This window comes from Marmota monax, unplaced genomic scaffold, assembly GCF_021218885.2.
Source record: "Marmota monax isolate L192 unplaced genomic scaffold, Marmota_monax_Labrador192_F-V1.1 WCK01_AAM20220418_F8-fsc00034, whole genome shotgun sequence".
NCBI lineage: Eukaryota > Metazoa > Chordata > Mammalia > Rodentia > Sciuridae > Marmota > Marmota monax.
The window spans coordinates 13,759,447-13,776,859 of record NW_026693934.1 but is presented as its reverse complement, the minus strand read 5'-3'; the positions used below and the strand labels follow the sequence as shown (position 1 = coordinate 13,776,859).

The 17,413-nt window shown below is 37.1% G+C and overlaps 1 protein-coding gene across 1 annotated transcript in view; it reads left to right on the top strand.

Annotated features, from left to right (window-relative positions):
• Positions 1-16,162, top strand: part of Cntnap5 (contactin associated protein family member 5) — an 824,707-nt gene extending 808,545 nt beyond the window's left edge. Inside the window, exons 22-24 of the mRNA XM_046463789.2 lie at positions 3,681-3,899; positions 6,208-6,279; positions 9,008-16,162. Coding sequence (XP_046319745.1) covers positions 3,681-3,899; positions 6,208-6,279; positions 9,008-9,204 — 488 coding nt within the window. The 3' untranslated portion in view covers positions 9,205-16,162. The remainder of the gene's footprint in view (positions 1-3,680; positions 3,900-6,207; positions 6,280-9,007) is intronic.
• The last annotated feature ends 1,251 nt before the right edge of the window (positions 16,163-17,413 follow it).

The window sequence follows — 17,413 nt, the reverse complement described above, 5'->3', positions numbered from 1 at the left end:
CCATATGCTTCTGGGAAACCACTTTCACTCTTGCATTCTTCTGGGATATTCATTTGTTAGCTGAGCACACAAAATAGTTTCATCACTTGGCTCCTTATGAGTCTAATGCAATTGTAACCCAAAAACTGAATTAAATGAATTGGTAAATACATTATGTCTTTCATGTAATACAGAGTTCGGTAAATTGCATGAGACATTCAACAAAAAAAAAACTTCATGTTTTTCTTAGTTTTTGCAACCTATGTTTTTGAAAATAATTTATGTAAAATTATTTTACTCTGTGTATAAAATATTTTGAAGTTTTATTTATTTATTTAGTTGAGAGTTATCGTATCTTAGATAAATAGTATAGCATTTAACATAACAACTTGGGTCTAAACTTCAATTCTCACTCCACTGTATCTTTTACGTTCTCTGGTTCTCAATCCCTTCCTCTGTAAATTTTCTAGAATCATAACAAATACATGGAAGAAAGTTTGAAGAAAATCTAAAAATATTTGAGTAGCAATTATACACTGTTGTATAGTAGTTGTTCAATGATTGGTGAATGTGAGTTTGTTCTTTTTTTTCTGCAGCTTCTTATTCATTTATTTGTATTCCCTACTACTTAGTAGCTAATACTATCATAAAATGCAAAAATCATTTGAAACAGTTCTATGGTTTTTGCCTTGCTGTTTTTACTAAAAATCTGAAAAATTACTATCTGAGATCTCATACTGAGATTATTTTCTCATACCAGGAATTCCTTGCTCTCTTCATTTCTTTCCAGAAATATCTCAAGTTCTCTCTTCTTATTCTACATCTAGAATAAACATATTTCACTAGAGATAAAACTTTATTCAACACAATTTTCCTGTAAGTAGAGAATGCTACTCACTGGCATTTTGCCCATTTTTTATCTCTGTACCTATTCTTGCACCTGGGACTGGTATTTATGACAGCCACTATAGTGATGTCCTCCAATGACCTTGGCACCAATGTCAGCAGCATTCCAAGTGAGTGTTGAGAATGAGATCTGGCACTTTTGACTAAGACCCTCAAGGCATAGCTTCAATAGCATGTCACTTTCCACTGCTTTTATATCCTACAGTGCAAAAACTTCATGACAACTTATGCTTCCCGTCTCTTCTGCTTCTTCATCTAGATACTACTGATTTCTAATTTTACCCTTCACTAACAACTAATCAGAAATTCACATACATTCTCTATTACAGCTGGGTACACTGAGTTCTGATGACACTGGTTAATAGCCTCCAGCTTATTGCAGCTTTTTGATCTAGAAAACTGTTGTATAACAAGGTGCAAGAAATCTCATATGGGACACAGTCTTTTAAAATCTATGCTAACAAATAAACATATGTGGTCATTTACTAAGTAAAAAATGTGTGCCATGGATGGAGGTTGTTTATTTGAATATTTGGAAGTTATCTGTTTCCTCCCACACCCTACTGGTCTCTTACACTTAAGAAGAGTAGTATTACAATGGTATTGAATCTTATTTTCCATCACCAGGACAGCTCTTACAGCATATCTGACATGGAATCTTAGGCAGAATAATGAGCCACCAAGATTCCATGTCCTAATCCCTAGAACTTCTGAGTATGTTAGAGTAAAGGGCAAAGAGGAATTAAGTTTGGGAATAGAATTAATATTTCTAATGGTTTGCACTTAGAATGGAAATATCATCTTTGCTTATCAGCACAAATCCAATGTAATAACATGAATCCTTAAAGGTGAAAGAGAGAGGCCAAATAATGGAATCATAGGTGTGTGTGACTATGAAAAAAGGAACATAGAAATGCAACATTGATTCCATTGAAGATAGATGAAGGAGACTAAGCTATGGAAAACAATTGGATTCTAGAGGCTAAAAAATGGAAAAGAAAATGTGTTAGCTTTTGATTGACTAAACTTCCAGACAAGAACAACATAGAAGAGGAAAAGTTTATTTTGGGCTCACAGTTTCAGAGGTCTCAGTTTATGGTTGGCCAGCTCCATTGCTCTGCTCTGAAATGAGGAAGAACATCATGGTGCAAGGGCATGGTGGAGGAAAGCTGCTCAGCTTATGGCAGTGAGGAAGCAAAGAAAGAAGCCAGGAACAGATGTAGTCCAAAGCCACATCCCCAGTAACCTAATTCTTCAACCATGTCCTACCTTCCTACAGTTACCATCAAGTGGGCTATTCAAGTTATTAATCAACCAAATGGATTAATCCACTGATGAGGTTACACCTCTAATAATACAATCTTTTTCATCTCTGAACATTGCTGCATTGCCACAAAGATTCCATGTCCTAATCCCTAGATTGATGAGCTTTGCAGGGGACATCCCAGATTTATAACAGAAACGTATCATACTGAGACTCCAGAAGAAATCAGTCTTGCTGACACTGTGGAGCCAGTGAGTGCTATATCAGACTTCTAACCTACAAAAATGAAAGATAATCAATTTGTGTTTTAAGCTATTTGATATAAGTTGTTTAAGTTTGTGATAATTTGTTATAGCAGCCACATAAATTTAATATGCAATTACTCTCTTCTCATGTAAGAAAAGAGAGATGATAAATTGATGAAGGTTACATGGGTATTGAAGAGGGAGGTAAATTGAGGGCATAAATTAGAAAAGGCATTATCAAGGGATGTTAATTTATTATTTTCAAATATAATCTCATCACATCTTTTCCTTAATACTGCCAACATAATGCATACTTACAGATCCATGAAGGCACCCTTTGACCATTTATGAATCAAAATAAAATTGTAATGTACAGTGTTAGTTAAGAAAGTAGCTGCCCCCTTCCAGAAAATAAAAAGATTATCATGATAAAATAACCATTTGAGCTACCTAATTATGTTAAAACTCTCATATCTTAAGAAAATGGTTTATTATGCATTGAAGGTTTAGGTAACTGCATCACAGCAATTTGTCCAAATGACCCCTTTTAAGAGAAAGAAATGTGATGCTGAGTAATATCGCTACAAATCTTGAAGAAAATGAGACATTTGATCTTATTGTGAATCCCAAATTATTGCATCTTCATCTTTAATAAAGACTCAAAACTACTTTAGGAACTTGAATGCTGTCAAAATAACAAAGCAATCTCTCACCAGTCAGTACCATGGGCAGAACCAAGCAGGTAGACATTTTCTCTAGAGGTTAATCTACACAGATACCTTAAAATAGTAAATACAATAAATATATGGGAAGACCATTTTGATTTCTAATCTCATTGTCTACATCTTATCACTTTTTTTCTTGTTTCATTTTTATTGAGATTTTTAATGAGAATTGTAGTATGGATGTCCTAATTACCTGCATCCACAGATAATGGTAATAGAGATGCTGATGCAGATTCTATTAAACACCAAGAGTATAGGACACATTTGCTGTCCTTCTACAGATAATAAAATACATGAATACAAGTTTTGTTTTGAAACATTTCTATCTAAAAGCAGAGATGGGCTAAGCAGTTATCTACAAAATCTGGTTGATACATTGATGCTTGCAGTGTGGGGTGGGTAAAGTTGGAAAGAGGATATAAAGACAGGAGAAGTTTTTTCCTTACTTAAAGAATAATAAGATCATTTCAGTTATTTTATATAATTGTCAAAAAACATAGAGCATATTTTTAAAATATATGTATATATATCTTTTTTTTCTGGTGGTCTTTTACATTGCAGATAATCTTGGATTGGATTCTGAAATTGCTAAAGTGAATGCCCTGGGTTTTGTTGGATGCCTTTCTTCAGTCCAGTACAATCATATAGCACCACTGAAGGCAGCCCTGCGTCATGCCACTATCGCACCTGTGACCGTCCAGGGGACCTTGACGGAATCTAGCTGTGGCTCCATGGTGGATTCAGAAGTGAATGCAGTAACCACTGTGCATTCTTCATCAGGTAGATTCCTGAGAATGCCTAGTGAAGTCCCCTTACTAAGACTACCTTATCTGTCTTCTAGAAGCTTCCAGTTTAAAGAGCCAGCTAATAGTACTCAATTCTTTACCTTGAATTGGGTGATTTCATACATATTTAATATAATACTATTTCATGTGATGAACAATTAGAACTAAAGGCACAATTTTATATATTTTACATATATATATATAATCATATTATATGTGTATATATGTGTGCATAGTTCCTGTTGTTTAAGTGGCTGCTGTTTTGAGGATCAAAGTATCTAAGTGTAAGGGAGGTACAGTCTGGTTGCTGAACTAATATGTAAGTAGATGTATGAATTTCTAGTGGAGTTTAGCATGTTTAATAAATCACAGAAAACTCTGGGAAAGTCATCATACAGATGCAGGAGTCTAGCATTAAAAAAATAGGGAGTTCTTATTAAACATTATGTGTGTGTGTTTTCATATTTATACAGACAGATATGGAAACATAGGGGTATATAGGTATGTATTTAAATGAAGTCATTCATTTTTGAGAGGGGGACTTACAACTCACAGTTGGCTTTAAAATTGTAAAAGACAATAGAGACAAACCATCAACACAATACTCACCAATGAATATATAGATTAACACTCTGAAGGATTATTTTCCTGGAGGTACACATCCAAGCATGGATTAATCCTGTTATTTTAAAAGTTTTGTAATCACGTTACTAAAACCATCATCTTATCATCTCAGAAGTGTTTTATTTGTGGCTCCAATAAATATATCAGAGAGTTAGAATTAATAAACTGAATTAATATATGTTAATACAACAACAACAAAATGTGTTAGGTATTGAAAAATCTGGGTTAAAACCAAGTCTGCATTGGTTTATACAGTTACAAAGTAGTGCATAGACTAAATTAAAGAGGAATCAATGCACGTTGGAGTAAAAACAAACCATGCTCTGAACCTGGCAGGTAGCTAAGTTTATATATGTATGGCAAAGTGGGAGGAATTCCAGGAAGGAATACTGGCATAGGAATACAGAATAACAGCAGCCTTTAGAGGACACAGGAAATATAATGACTAAATGGTTTTGTTTTTCTCCCTTTCTTCACTTCTTCATTCCTTCATTCCTTCCTCCCTCGTTTTCCCTCCTTTTTCCCCTTCCTCCTGCTTTGCCCTCTACCACATTCTATATACCCCTTCCTTTTTCTCACTTCTTCTCATCTCCTCTTCTGATTTCACATTTCCACCTTTCCTTGTCTGTTTGCTTTCTGTGTGTGTCACACACAAACACCACCATCACTGTCACTCCTGTTGTCATCAATCTCATGTATGCATACATGCATGTAAACTAACTATCTGAACATCCAGAGATGATTAATAGCATTATCAAGTTCCACAACCAAAGTTCTTTACATTAGAACTACCCTATAAGTACTGCCAACCCAGAATGCCCAACCCATACCAATTCCTTGAATGTCCTTCCCATTTGACTCCTTCAGTCTCTCTTTCCTAGGATTTTTTTCTGAGCTCCAGTTTCATGAGTCTTAGGAAAAGTTCCCCAGAATGCACCACAAGGAGTATAATACTGTTCACCCAGTTCCACAAGAAATACTATATATTTATATTTATATTTAAATATAAATATGGCTATTTATTAAATGTGTATTATCCACCAGGTTTTGAATATTTTTATGCATTATATACATGCACATAAGTATCCCTGCCCACTTTTAATATGTGTGCAACTTATCATTTCAAAAGAGATCACAATTTTACAGCACAAGCAAGGATTCAGAGCCACATCTGTCTGTGTACTTTTAAACTTGCTGTTTTTCTTTTCTTTTACTATAATATACATATTATTCACTTGTACCATGCATGTATCTCTGTGAGGGCTGCTCCTAGGAGTATTCATTCTTGTCTCTGCCAACGGGCTCAGAACCCTCTTGCAACTGAAGAAAACCCTCATGCAGAGAGGGATGTGTGCTTACAATAAGAAGCCTACTCATATACAAGAACTATCCAGCAAAGCAGCAAAGGACCTCAAGGGAAGACTGAGGACATATGGGCAAGAAACCAGTATTCCCTGGCTCAACTCTTTATCCTGTTATTTACATATAAGCTAAGAGGGTCTAGGAACTGTGGGTTATAAGCAGCATATTTAAAATGCTTCTTTTTGTTTTCACTGGAATTCCTTCCAAAATGCTAACTCACAATTATTTGAGTACATTTGGTATAATCTGTAGGTATTTTATATTCTGTTTCTGATGGTTCCAGTGGAGAGTCAAGTTTCAGGTCTTTTTCTCCTTAGATCCCTTTGGGAAGACGGATGAGCGGGAACCACTTACCAATGCAATTCAGAGTGATTCAGCGGTCATTGGAGGTAAGCCATTCTTTGTTGTTGAGAGTAGAAAAGATAAAAATAATCCTCTACTTTGGAGGAAGTTATCTGAAACCGTCCTTAACTACAGCCATCCCAAACCCAGAATCCCACATTATCTGCAAGACCATGAGCCTTTTTAATGAATAGTCCTGTGTGCTGCATGATCAAAGACACCCTTTCCTCAAATTCCAGCAGCTCTGTGAATTCCTCCTGCCTCTGATTCATTAGCAGCTGAGCACTGAGTCAACAGCTGGAGCATTTACTTACAGACAGGCAGCCTGCATCCTGTTCATCTCATCCAGTTGTCACTTTTCCTAAAGCACAAACAAAGCGGACCCATAAAACTACATATGGGGAAGAAGCCAAGTTGGGGCAGACAGATGGGTGAAGCTGTAGTCCTGTCGGGGGCTTTCTCCACCAAGTGATTTGGGTTAGATCTAATGAGCAGGGCGAAGCCCACAGGACTATAGCTTCAAATCCAGCAGCACATGTGGTTACAGATGCAGATCTTGTCTGCTGTGTTGTAAACTCAGCTCCTGACTCCCTCCCTTACTTTTCCATTTTCTAACTGCATGTTGGCCTCACCCCCTTTTTATTCTGTCTCAGCTTGGCTGCTGCCGGCAGTAGCTTGATTTTTCCATCTGGGTCTTGCAACACAGAATGACTCCCAAACCTTGTTTAATGTAAGATGCCTGAGAGAGAATAAATGAATTTTCATCTGAGAACTATCAGCCTAGCAGGTGCCCCCATCCCTACCTGCTGGCAGCCTAGATAAACCGCTCAGTATCTGGTACGATAGCATTCTCCTTTTAAAACTTTGCAGTATCTATTCACTTAATTGATATTTAATGAGTCCCAGTAGCAGGGCAGGTCCTGTGCTAAGCATAGGGATATGGGTTGAAAGATAGGGACACTGCCCTCAGAAATTACAGCTCGACTGGGATAAGCAAACTGTAGAAGAAGGAGCGATGACTGTTCTGAGGGAGGAGTGGAAATAACAAGGGGAGCCAGTGGTACATCATCATAATGCAATCACAAGGAAGGTGATCCATGACCATTATTTATGGAAGTTCACAAAACATCTGACCTGAATTCCTGCTTAAGGAAAGAACGTTGAACTTAATTTCTGTTTGCATCAAAAATGTCAGAAAGTATCCTGTGCCTGCTTGTCTTCCTGTAAGCTTTTATTTGACAAGAGAGGAAGAGACTTGTGACTGCTGACTTTTCTCCACTCATTTGCATGCTTCTGTGAGTCTCTGTAGGAGTAGGAAAGTTATCTCAACCCTATAGGAAAATTCCCAGAGGCCTGCATACTTTCCATCTCTGAATCAACCAGGCACTGGAGGAGTAGAAAACCGTTCCCTCTTTCATGTCTTGAAGCTGTAGCACACTCACTGGGTCACTCACTGCCATCCAGTTTATCCATATATTTATTGATTAGGTGGTTTTACTCTGCCTTCTTCCAAAATAGTTGAACAATGTTATCTAATGATTAGAGAATACATAAAAATGCAAGCAATCTTAATTTGGTCCCAGCTCGCAAAAAAAAATGGTGAAGGCATGCCAAGAGCATATTTAATCCTCTAGTATATTTGCTTGCGTAAATTGTAACACAAAGTCTCCAACAACAAATTTCTTTTTTTTTTTAAAGAGAGAGAGAGAATTTTTAATATTTATTTTTTAGTTTTCGGCGGACACAACATCTTTATTTTTATGTGGTGCTGAGGATCAAACCCAGAGCCGCACACATGCCAGGCGAGCGCGCTACAGCTTGAGCCACATCCCCAGTCCCCAACAACAAATTTCTAATGTAAACATTTTTTTCTCAACATTTATGCTACTTAGAAAAAATTTAACCAGAATATAAAATTATTAATAATGGAATATCTTTGATTATCAATAGTATTTTGAATGGTTTCAATGCTATAAAACCTGTATTTGTGTAGAGACATATTCTCCCACCCACATTTCACCAGTTTTACTTGGACTGTCTTTTAAGTCCCTGAAAATTTTCTAGCAAAGGTAGGCACAAGATATTAAGGTCAATGAGGACAACTTGCAAAATAGATCCAGAACTACTACATACAATCAAAGTAAAGATGGAATTAACAGAACTGGGCTGAGTTTACCATCTCAGTTAACTATAAATTTTCCAAGAACAGCGATGTTCCTTGTCTGAGTTAGCAGAGTGTCCATCAGTGTAGAAATGCCCTAAGTCATTAGTAAGTATTTATTATTAATGAAATTTTAGCAAACAAACATAACATAAAACAAACATATATAAGCATGTGTCAGGATGTAAGTTTTTAAGCATTGTTTTCTAGGATGTTCAAGTAATTCTAGAAGCCTTAGGTACGGGTGACAATGAAATATGCTAATTACAAATGATTCGGACACATTATTTAAGCAGATTTTGAAAAAATATATGAAGAAATCCTTTGCTATTCTCATTCTGTCTTTATAAGGTAGCATTCTTAGGCCATGAAATAAAACTTTCTGTGACTTAAACTGATTTTCTCCCTCCCTAGTGTGGAAGAAGGAGGTTTTATAGTAATTGAAGACTAAAGTCATGTAGCAGGTCTTTCTTTCTGGGTTTGTGGTAGAGTTTGGTTTGTGTATTTGTTTTGTGTTGTTTTCTCTGAAGTGCATCCCTGTCTACATTGAATCGTCTCTGAGCCAGATGATCTGTGGTAATTTTCTTCTCTTTTCCATCTTCCTTTCCCCACAGGAGTAATAGCAGTGGTGATATTCATCACCTTCTGCATCATCGGCATCATGACCCGCCTCCTTTACCAGCATAAGCAGTCACATCGCACTAACCAGATGAAGGAGAAGGAATATCCAGAGAATTTGGACAGTTCCTTCAGAAATGATATTGACTTGCAAAACACAGTCAGCGAGTGTAAACGGGAATATTTCATCTGAAAAAACTACAGGGTCACCTGATACTCATTTCTGTGGTTACTTGTTAATTTTTTCTCCTTCTCTTCTCTCTTTTGTCTTTTAATTTTGGTTCTTCTCTCTTAAATGTTTGCCATTCCTTTTTTGGAACATAACCTGCATCTACCACAACATCAATCCCCTTGACCCAGCTCAGGAGACCAGGCAGCTACAGCTACTGCCTTCCTGTCTGACACCTGTATCTATCGTGGTGAAAATGACCACTCAAGACACTGACTTTACTGTTCTAGACAAAGAAGAGACACGTGTGCACACACACATAATCAGCTTTGTGTTCCACTTTCTAAAATGCACTTTTTAGTTTTGCAGACTCCTATTCTGGCAGGCTTACCTTGAACTTGAGCTCTGTGACTAAGGCATCTAATGGTCATCCTTGACATCCTCTCCCATTCCCAGTTCATCTCTACCAGGGAAGCCAGGGCAGAGAGATCCTTCAGGCCTGGTTTGCATTGGTGGCATTTTACAAGGAACAAGAACAACTTGCGTTAATTTAATTTCCCTAGGCCCCTTGCCCTAACTCATCGCCCTTTTTTGCTATGACTCTTATCCCCTGAGTATTTTCAAATAGAATTGCTGATAGTAGTGAGCAATTACTTTGCTCCTTTCTTATCACTGTCTCCTGGGGCCAAAACTTTAGAAACAGCACACAATAGCATAAACCTAGAGGAAGCATGGAAATAGTCGCTTGAAATTAGGAGGTAAAAAGAAAGTTGCTAGGAAGTAGATGTTCCATAACTTCAAAAAATGCCTCCTCCAATTTTCTAAGACATGTTAGCTAGGTTATTCCTGGGATTATTATATTGAGGTAAAAAATATATATACACACACATATATATGTAATTTGCTGCAGTATAAAGAAATTCAAATAAAAGTCTAAAATAGTACCTGGTTCCATGAAAAAGCTTAAACCATCTTAACTCAGCTTTAAATAAATATATATATGGAAAAAACTGCATGAAAGAAGTGAAATATTAGGCAGAATTCTTCCTTTCCATCTACTCATGAAAGACCTGGTGGAGAAATTGAATGTCAGTTTGCAGGATTTACATTTTTGAACAGTTATAATGAATCCATCTCTGTCCACTGAGCTGTTTCTAGGAGGTTTCGGACATACTGACACATGTGGCATTGTAGTCACCTCCAGCTGACCCAGTGATTGATTTCAGAGGAGCCCTTAGGTTCTGTAGCACACACCATTTTGAAATCTGCTGCATTCTGTACATTGAAAAGCCTCCACTTACACATACTTTTCTGCAGACTTATATTCCCAGATGAGGCAGCAACAAATTTCAGGCTCTTTGCCCCTTTTAGTGACAAAGTATGGAATTCATCCCTTTGAGAAGCCATCCTGAGACTATCTATGGATTTTGATAATAAGAATTCTGATGATTTTGCTGTAGCAATATGCCTAACTCTTTGCCCCTGGACTACCTTGGAGAAAGATAAGGGATAAAAGATATCAATGCTCCAGGGTCCTGGCGATGCCAGTAAAATGATTCAGAGTTGAAGAAAATACTTACTGATTCTTTTTAGGTAAATTTGATCTGCAAAACAATTACCACCTTACCTTTGGCCAGCCTTGACATCAGACTGTCCATCTTGCTCTGATGTCCTTTGCCTCTCATTCCTTAACACTCCTCTTGTGTTAGGAAGCTCACAAGGAGCAAGTGATTAGCTTCATTCCATATCAATCCCCCAGTTTTTCTTCCAGTTTCAAAGCTTGTGAAGGAGGGTTGAGTTTATAATCATGTCTCGACTTTAAGACATTGTTCTAAAGACAGTCTTTCCTTACAATTTTCTTTGAATTTTTAGTCATCTCATCAGTTAATATATAGTCATCATTTTCCTAGTAAATTTATTTTACAGTGATTTTAAACAAGAATATGTTTTTTTAAAAAATTAGCTTTAATAAGATGAATGATAACCGAATAAAAGGATAGATCTTTAAATACTGTATTCTGCCGCCCTTTCTTCCTCTTTCTCCAGTTCTCACTTTTGATTTTTTTTTATTTCTATAAAAAGGTTGTATAAATCAGGCTTTTGCTTGACTACATATTCCTTTGTCACCTGAAATAAAAGTCACCACGAAGTGCAGTGAGTTTAGCCCGAAGCATCTCCAAAAGAAAAATGGAAAGGAGAAGGAAAGTATGAGCAATAATGCTGAAACTCTCCCTTATTCAAATCTCTGAGAAGCAGGTCCCATATTTTGCCGACGTGGAGGACTAGTAAAGGTCAACTCATCCTATCTGAACTTTTCATGGACTTATATATGCTTGTAGATAGTTGTATAGGTTGGAGAATTTGTGAAGCTCTGTCCTGGCCATGTGGACACCACAAACTACTGGTCCCTGCCCCCATGTATGGACTCTGTATATAAGAGCTCTGGGTACCCAGGCCAAAAGGCAGATGGATACCCAGAAAGTACAGTCTGCACAACACTGCTATAAATAGTCTCAGTGCCGAATCAGAAGTATTCTTACAAGACTGGATTTCTTCACAACCCCAGAAAACACTATGACTTTCACTGGATGTGTCTGAAAACATACTTTTCTAAACAAAAACATACTTCACAATTAGGAATAAATGCTAACTGTACCTCTCTGTCTTTTCTGGAACCAAGATCTGTTCCATTATCTGTAATTATGCAATTTTGTGAGTATTTCAATCTTCAGGCAACTATAATCTAAAACAAGACTTTGCATTCTAATCCTCCTTTACCCACCCTGTTCCACTGCCATATTCATTTCCTGACAGCACCATGTGGCCACGAGACCTCCATAACCTCTTCTGGTTCCACACTCAGTCTTTGGTAGCTGCTGTTTATAGAAATATTTCATGGAATATAGTAACTTCACACTAAAACCAAAAAATACCTGTGCAATTTCACATTCTAAGGGGGCTGTTCCACTGATATTATTTCCACCAAACAGATTTATTTATTCAAGCAACAGAACATTTGCTTACCAAAAAAGGCTGACTATATCATTCACTGTGTGTAGAGGGCAAGTTTCTCACGGTTTCTATGAGAATCCACCTAAAGAAATAGACATTGTGCATTTCTCTAGATATATTTTTATGAATAGCTTAGCCTCTTCTATTCACTCTCCAAAACACAAGGGGGGATTTATTTTAAGAATCCTGCAGCTGATGTTTTAAAATGATCTTTGTTCTCTTTAGTAATAATGGAAGTGGTACTAACCTGATTTCTTCCTTTTGTCAGAAATGTGCCCAGTCACAGTGTAACAGGAGCAAACTAAAAAAAAAAAAAAGAAAAAGAAGAAGAAGACATAGGTTGTTCTCTTCTTTCTATTTCATTCAAGAAGTATACATTGGATGCCCTCTACTCCAAGGATTGTGCTGGGCATTACGTATACAGACATAAATTATACCTTGTTCTTCTCCTTGGGGAGTGGAGAGTCTAGCAGGGGTGGCATATATTGTTTTAATAGGGGTATGCATAAAGTGCTATGAACACAGGGCAAAGACTCTGTGCAATTATTTTTGTAAAGCACTTGTGAGAGACTTCAAGAATCTGGCAAATTTATACATGATACTTATAATTTTGTTTCTCAATTATTACTTTCATCTACAATAGACTTACTCTCAAAGTAAATATCTATTTACACAAATATATTTCTATGGAAACAAATTGATCATGTCTTTTGGGAGAGCAAGAATAAATGATTCTTGTCTCTGACATACTTTTGAGACAGCGGAATTCTCTGTATTCTTGCTTCAGTTCTAGTTGAGGTATATTAGAAGACTCCTTTCTTTCCCATGAATTAGACCTAAGAGGAAATTTGGGATTACTTGGGATAGAAAAGGGTACTCTCCACTTCAGCTCCTCTCCTCCTTTTTTAGGTCTTTTACTTCCATTCATTTAAGCCATTCCATACCATTCATATTCTAGATAATTCTGAAGTTAGATTTGTGATCCTCTATCACATTCTAAGATTCTCCTCTCTTGAATAAACTTTGGACTCTATTTAGGAACATCTATGAGAGGTAGATGAAGTCTATCCTTGAGTAAATAATTGACTTCCATTTGTGCCCTGGGTGAATTTTTTCCAGTCCCAAAGATCGTGCATGCCATCTCTCTGTACCACATTAATTCAGTTGGGGGCACTACACCTAAAAGTTACTATCAGAACAATGTCTCTAATTTATCTAGAGATACAGGAATCAGGCAAATTGAATTTTTTTCCAGAAAAAATCTTTATACTATGTCTTCCACCTTCCCTGGCTTCCTTTGGATTCCTCTACAGGTATAATCCATCAAACTCTTGCTACAACACCATCCTGACAATAAGCTTTTGAGACATCTGTATAGTTCTGTCATTCATTCCTCTTTAAGCTAAAGGCCTGGATGTACTTGTAGTCCTCGATTGTCCTACAGGTCAAGTGTAGACTAAATCAATAAATAGGCTTTATTGTTCTGAGCATGGCACAGGAGGTTAATGGAATGTGATGTAACAAATTCCAAACTGTTGGAATATTTGGAGGATAACTGAGTGCTATTTCATGTCTCTTACGCGGTTTGAAAATGTTATCTTTAAAAGACACACAGTGTAATAGAATTACTTCCATACACTATTTTTGGATCTTTCTTACCCTGTGCACTGCACCCTCGCCCATACTCTTTCTTGTTGATATATCTAGTTTGCAGATTTTGGTTGTCCCTAGTTCTCAACTCCATTCATAAATTCCAAATAATTGAACCACCTAAAGGGGGAAAAGTGCAACACACACACACACACACACACACACAAACACACACAAACACACTGTAAAAAGTAGGGCTGTTACTTAAGTATTCTCCAGGAAATTTTACATACACATCTGCTTGATAGGGACAGAAACATTCCCACTTTGTGTTGACAATTATTTTAATCCTTCATGTAAGTTTTTAATAATTAACTGTTTTACTATTTTTGAGTGATTTTTTCCCTCTTGTTTTTCACTAAGGTACTCTGTGGAAGAACAGGAAAGCACATTTTCTAGTGAAATACTGTATTCGTAAGTTAGTTGTCCATTTTTTGGTAATGTTTATAGTCTACAAAGTGGCTGAGCAGATATGAGCTACAAAGTGTAGGGCAAACGTTGGTTTTGGTGTTTTGACCAAGCCTGCTGGGGATGTATCAAAAAGGAAGAAGGGATTTGTGGCAGCGGTTGGTGGCTTTTGGAGGTGAGGAATGTCATTGCTTCTATCATGAATCAGTGAAAGTTCCTCCACTTTCTAGCTCCTAACTCAGGCATCTCTTTAGTGCATTTGGACCCTTGTCTTACACATTAGGGAAGAGGCAATATCACGGGCTTTGCATGAGGAATTCTCACTTACCTTTGCATGACATTTTTTGACCCTTCCCACCCCTACTGTGTCTACATTATTTTCTAAGTTTTTATTTCATTGAGATTTGCCCAGGGTGCTTTAGAACTATCACCACAGCTATTCAACCTGCCCAAGTTAAGCACCCAGATAAAGCTTTAAGGAAAATGAACTAATAAAAAACACCCTAGGTCCACTGTCCTAAATAGAGCTTCATCAGTGGAACTCCTGAGACCCTTTAGTCTGTCTTGTGGTCTTTCTTCCTCCTTCCCTGGTCCTGCCGTCCATAGACATGTCATATGGTAAGAAGCTAAAATACTCTCCAGCCCTGACAGTGCACACTGGAGTCACCATCTAACACTATCTCCCAATACTAATCACTGTCAATATATCTCATCTAACACTGTTTCTCTCAATCCTCCCCAGTGACACAGGGAAATGCTTTACAAAAGAGCAGGGTAAATTTAGGGGACTAGTCCTAAGTCATGACCAAAGGTGAAGCTAACTGTGTTAGTGGTGACAGCCTGGTCTTATGTCATTAGCATCATATTCTCCCATGCCTCAAATGCAAACAGTAGCCTCAGATAACATGAAAAAAGGCACTGAGTATGCAGAAGATGCATTGCATTACTTTTCAGACTCTTTGAAAAGTCTCCCCACAGGTAATCAATTCACATGCAACTTTACAGGATAATATTAATAGGCATCTGCCTATTCATACTTTTTAATTATAGTCAACTCCAATCCCAAAGGTTTTACATGAAATGTTAGCATAGTCTCTTCACGTTGAATGGCAGAATCAACCAGAGTAACATTGTCCTGCCTTAAAAACTCTTGCAAAAAAATACCAAATGTTGCTTAAAGTAGCATAGTTACATTGTAAGAGGGATTTTGTATTTGGTGAGGACCAAGACCATGAATTTTTTCCTGAATCTGGCAGTTGACAGGCCTCTTGATATTCTGTGTTGTCTTGAGCAGACACTTATTTTTGTCAAAATGGTGGCCATTTGTAAATGGATATTCATGGCCATTTTCCAATAAAACTTTATTAATAAAATCAGGCAACAATTCAGATTTGGTTCATGAAATGTAATTTCCCAATCCCTAAGGTAGAACATTACAGTTCCCATTTCAAATGGGAAATTAGTCCTCCTCTGACATGTTCAGGCCCTCTTTATATGAAGAATGAGAGAGCAGGGGAAATTACCTTTAACAAGTAAATACTAAAATGAAAAAAGACATAGATAATCTGATACATATATATCTGATATGTATATATCTGATATGTCTATATCAGATTATTTGTGATGGTAAAAGCACAAAACAGGTCATATCCTTTGTGGATCTGCTGGAGACTCTCCTTTCCTTTGGATCTTCTTATTTTTGTTTCTATAACAGAATCCCAAGTGATGTTGCCTCATTCCAAGTCAGTTTTGTAGACCATGTAACATGTCTTAATACACTGTATGGGGAAAATAAAAGTTAGCCTTAGATTTATTTGTTTTCTATGGTTATTGTTGTACAGAAGAAAGACTTAAACTGTAAATAATGTATATTTAATAAAGAGAGAATTTTGTATGATTTTGTGTGGAAGACAAATGTGTCTTGCTGTGTTGTTCTTGGTTAATGACGAGTCAAGCAATTAATCCCTGTGTTCCCATTTCTTAGACCATCATTAGCTTCTTATTCCTTGGACCATTAACTCCCCGTCAACATGACCTTTGGGGTTGCTGGAGAAACATGAAACAACTACTCCCTGGCTTTATTGATTTCTGCATAGCTAAAAGTGCTGTCCTGGGTCCTCTCATTGCTCAACTGAATTATCCTAGATTGCATCTCTGGCTCAAAAGTGTTCAAAAGCAAGCTCATTGATTTGGTAAAAAGTCAGGTTCAGGGTTCTGGAGCCATTCTGGTTTCAGGATTCCACAGGGAACACATAGCCTCTGCTAAACCCTCATCTGTGTCCCCTCAGAGCAGATGCATTTCTTATGTCATGTTGCTGGTATCTTCTTGTTATGATTCTGTGTTTGAAATTCCAAACCAACTGCTATGAAAAACAACCTACTTTGGGTGGTGCTTCTTAAGACTTCTGTACATGGGATAATTAGTTAACATACAGAAACTAGAAACTGAAAGGAGTTTTTGAACAAGGTATTGACAATATCAGGTGTACACACCCAAAAACCCATCTAACAGCTCAATGGAGAAAGGACCATGGTGGAATGGGAAGGACAAAAATGTTCAAACCAATAGAGGCCCTTTCAGAAACCTGAGAGAAGCCACAGTACCTTAGACTAAGCTGGTAATAGCTGAGAGTACAATGGTAGATGGCACCAGAAAGAACCAACAGGGCTTGCTGATGAATTGAAAGGGAATGTTAGAAGAAAGAATCAAGAGATTAAACATTCGGCTTATGCAATGAATGAATGTGAGCAAAGTTTTTGTTTTACTTTGGGGAATGGTGGCTCTAAATTTAGAACAATGGATCATTTGATTTTGAGATTCTCTTACATTTGAGATTCTCTTACATTTGAGATTCCAATTAGGTGTCAAGTATAGATATTGGACAGGCAGCTCAGAATATGTCTGAAGCTGAGAAGAGGTCTCATCTGTAGAGACATTTGGCAAAAATATCTATGTATAGGTATAGAAATATATATCTGCCTATGTGAGTATGAAGGAGAGAGAGAGAAAGACATGTTGAGATCATCTAGGGTACACATACATCTAGAAAATAGAGCCAGGATATATGATTTGCTAGAGGAGGATAAGCCAGACAAAGGGACTTAGACATGTTCATGGAGGAATGAGAAAAAAAAAAAAGCAATTAATCTGGAGACCATAGAA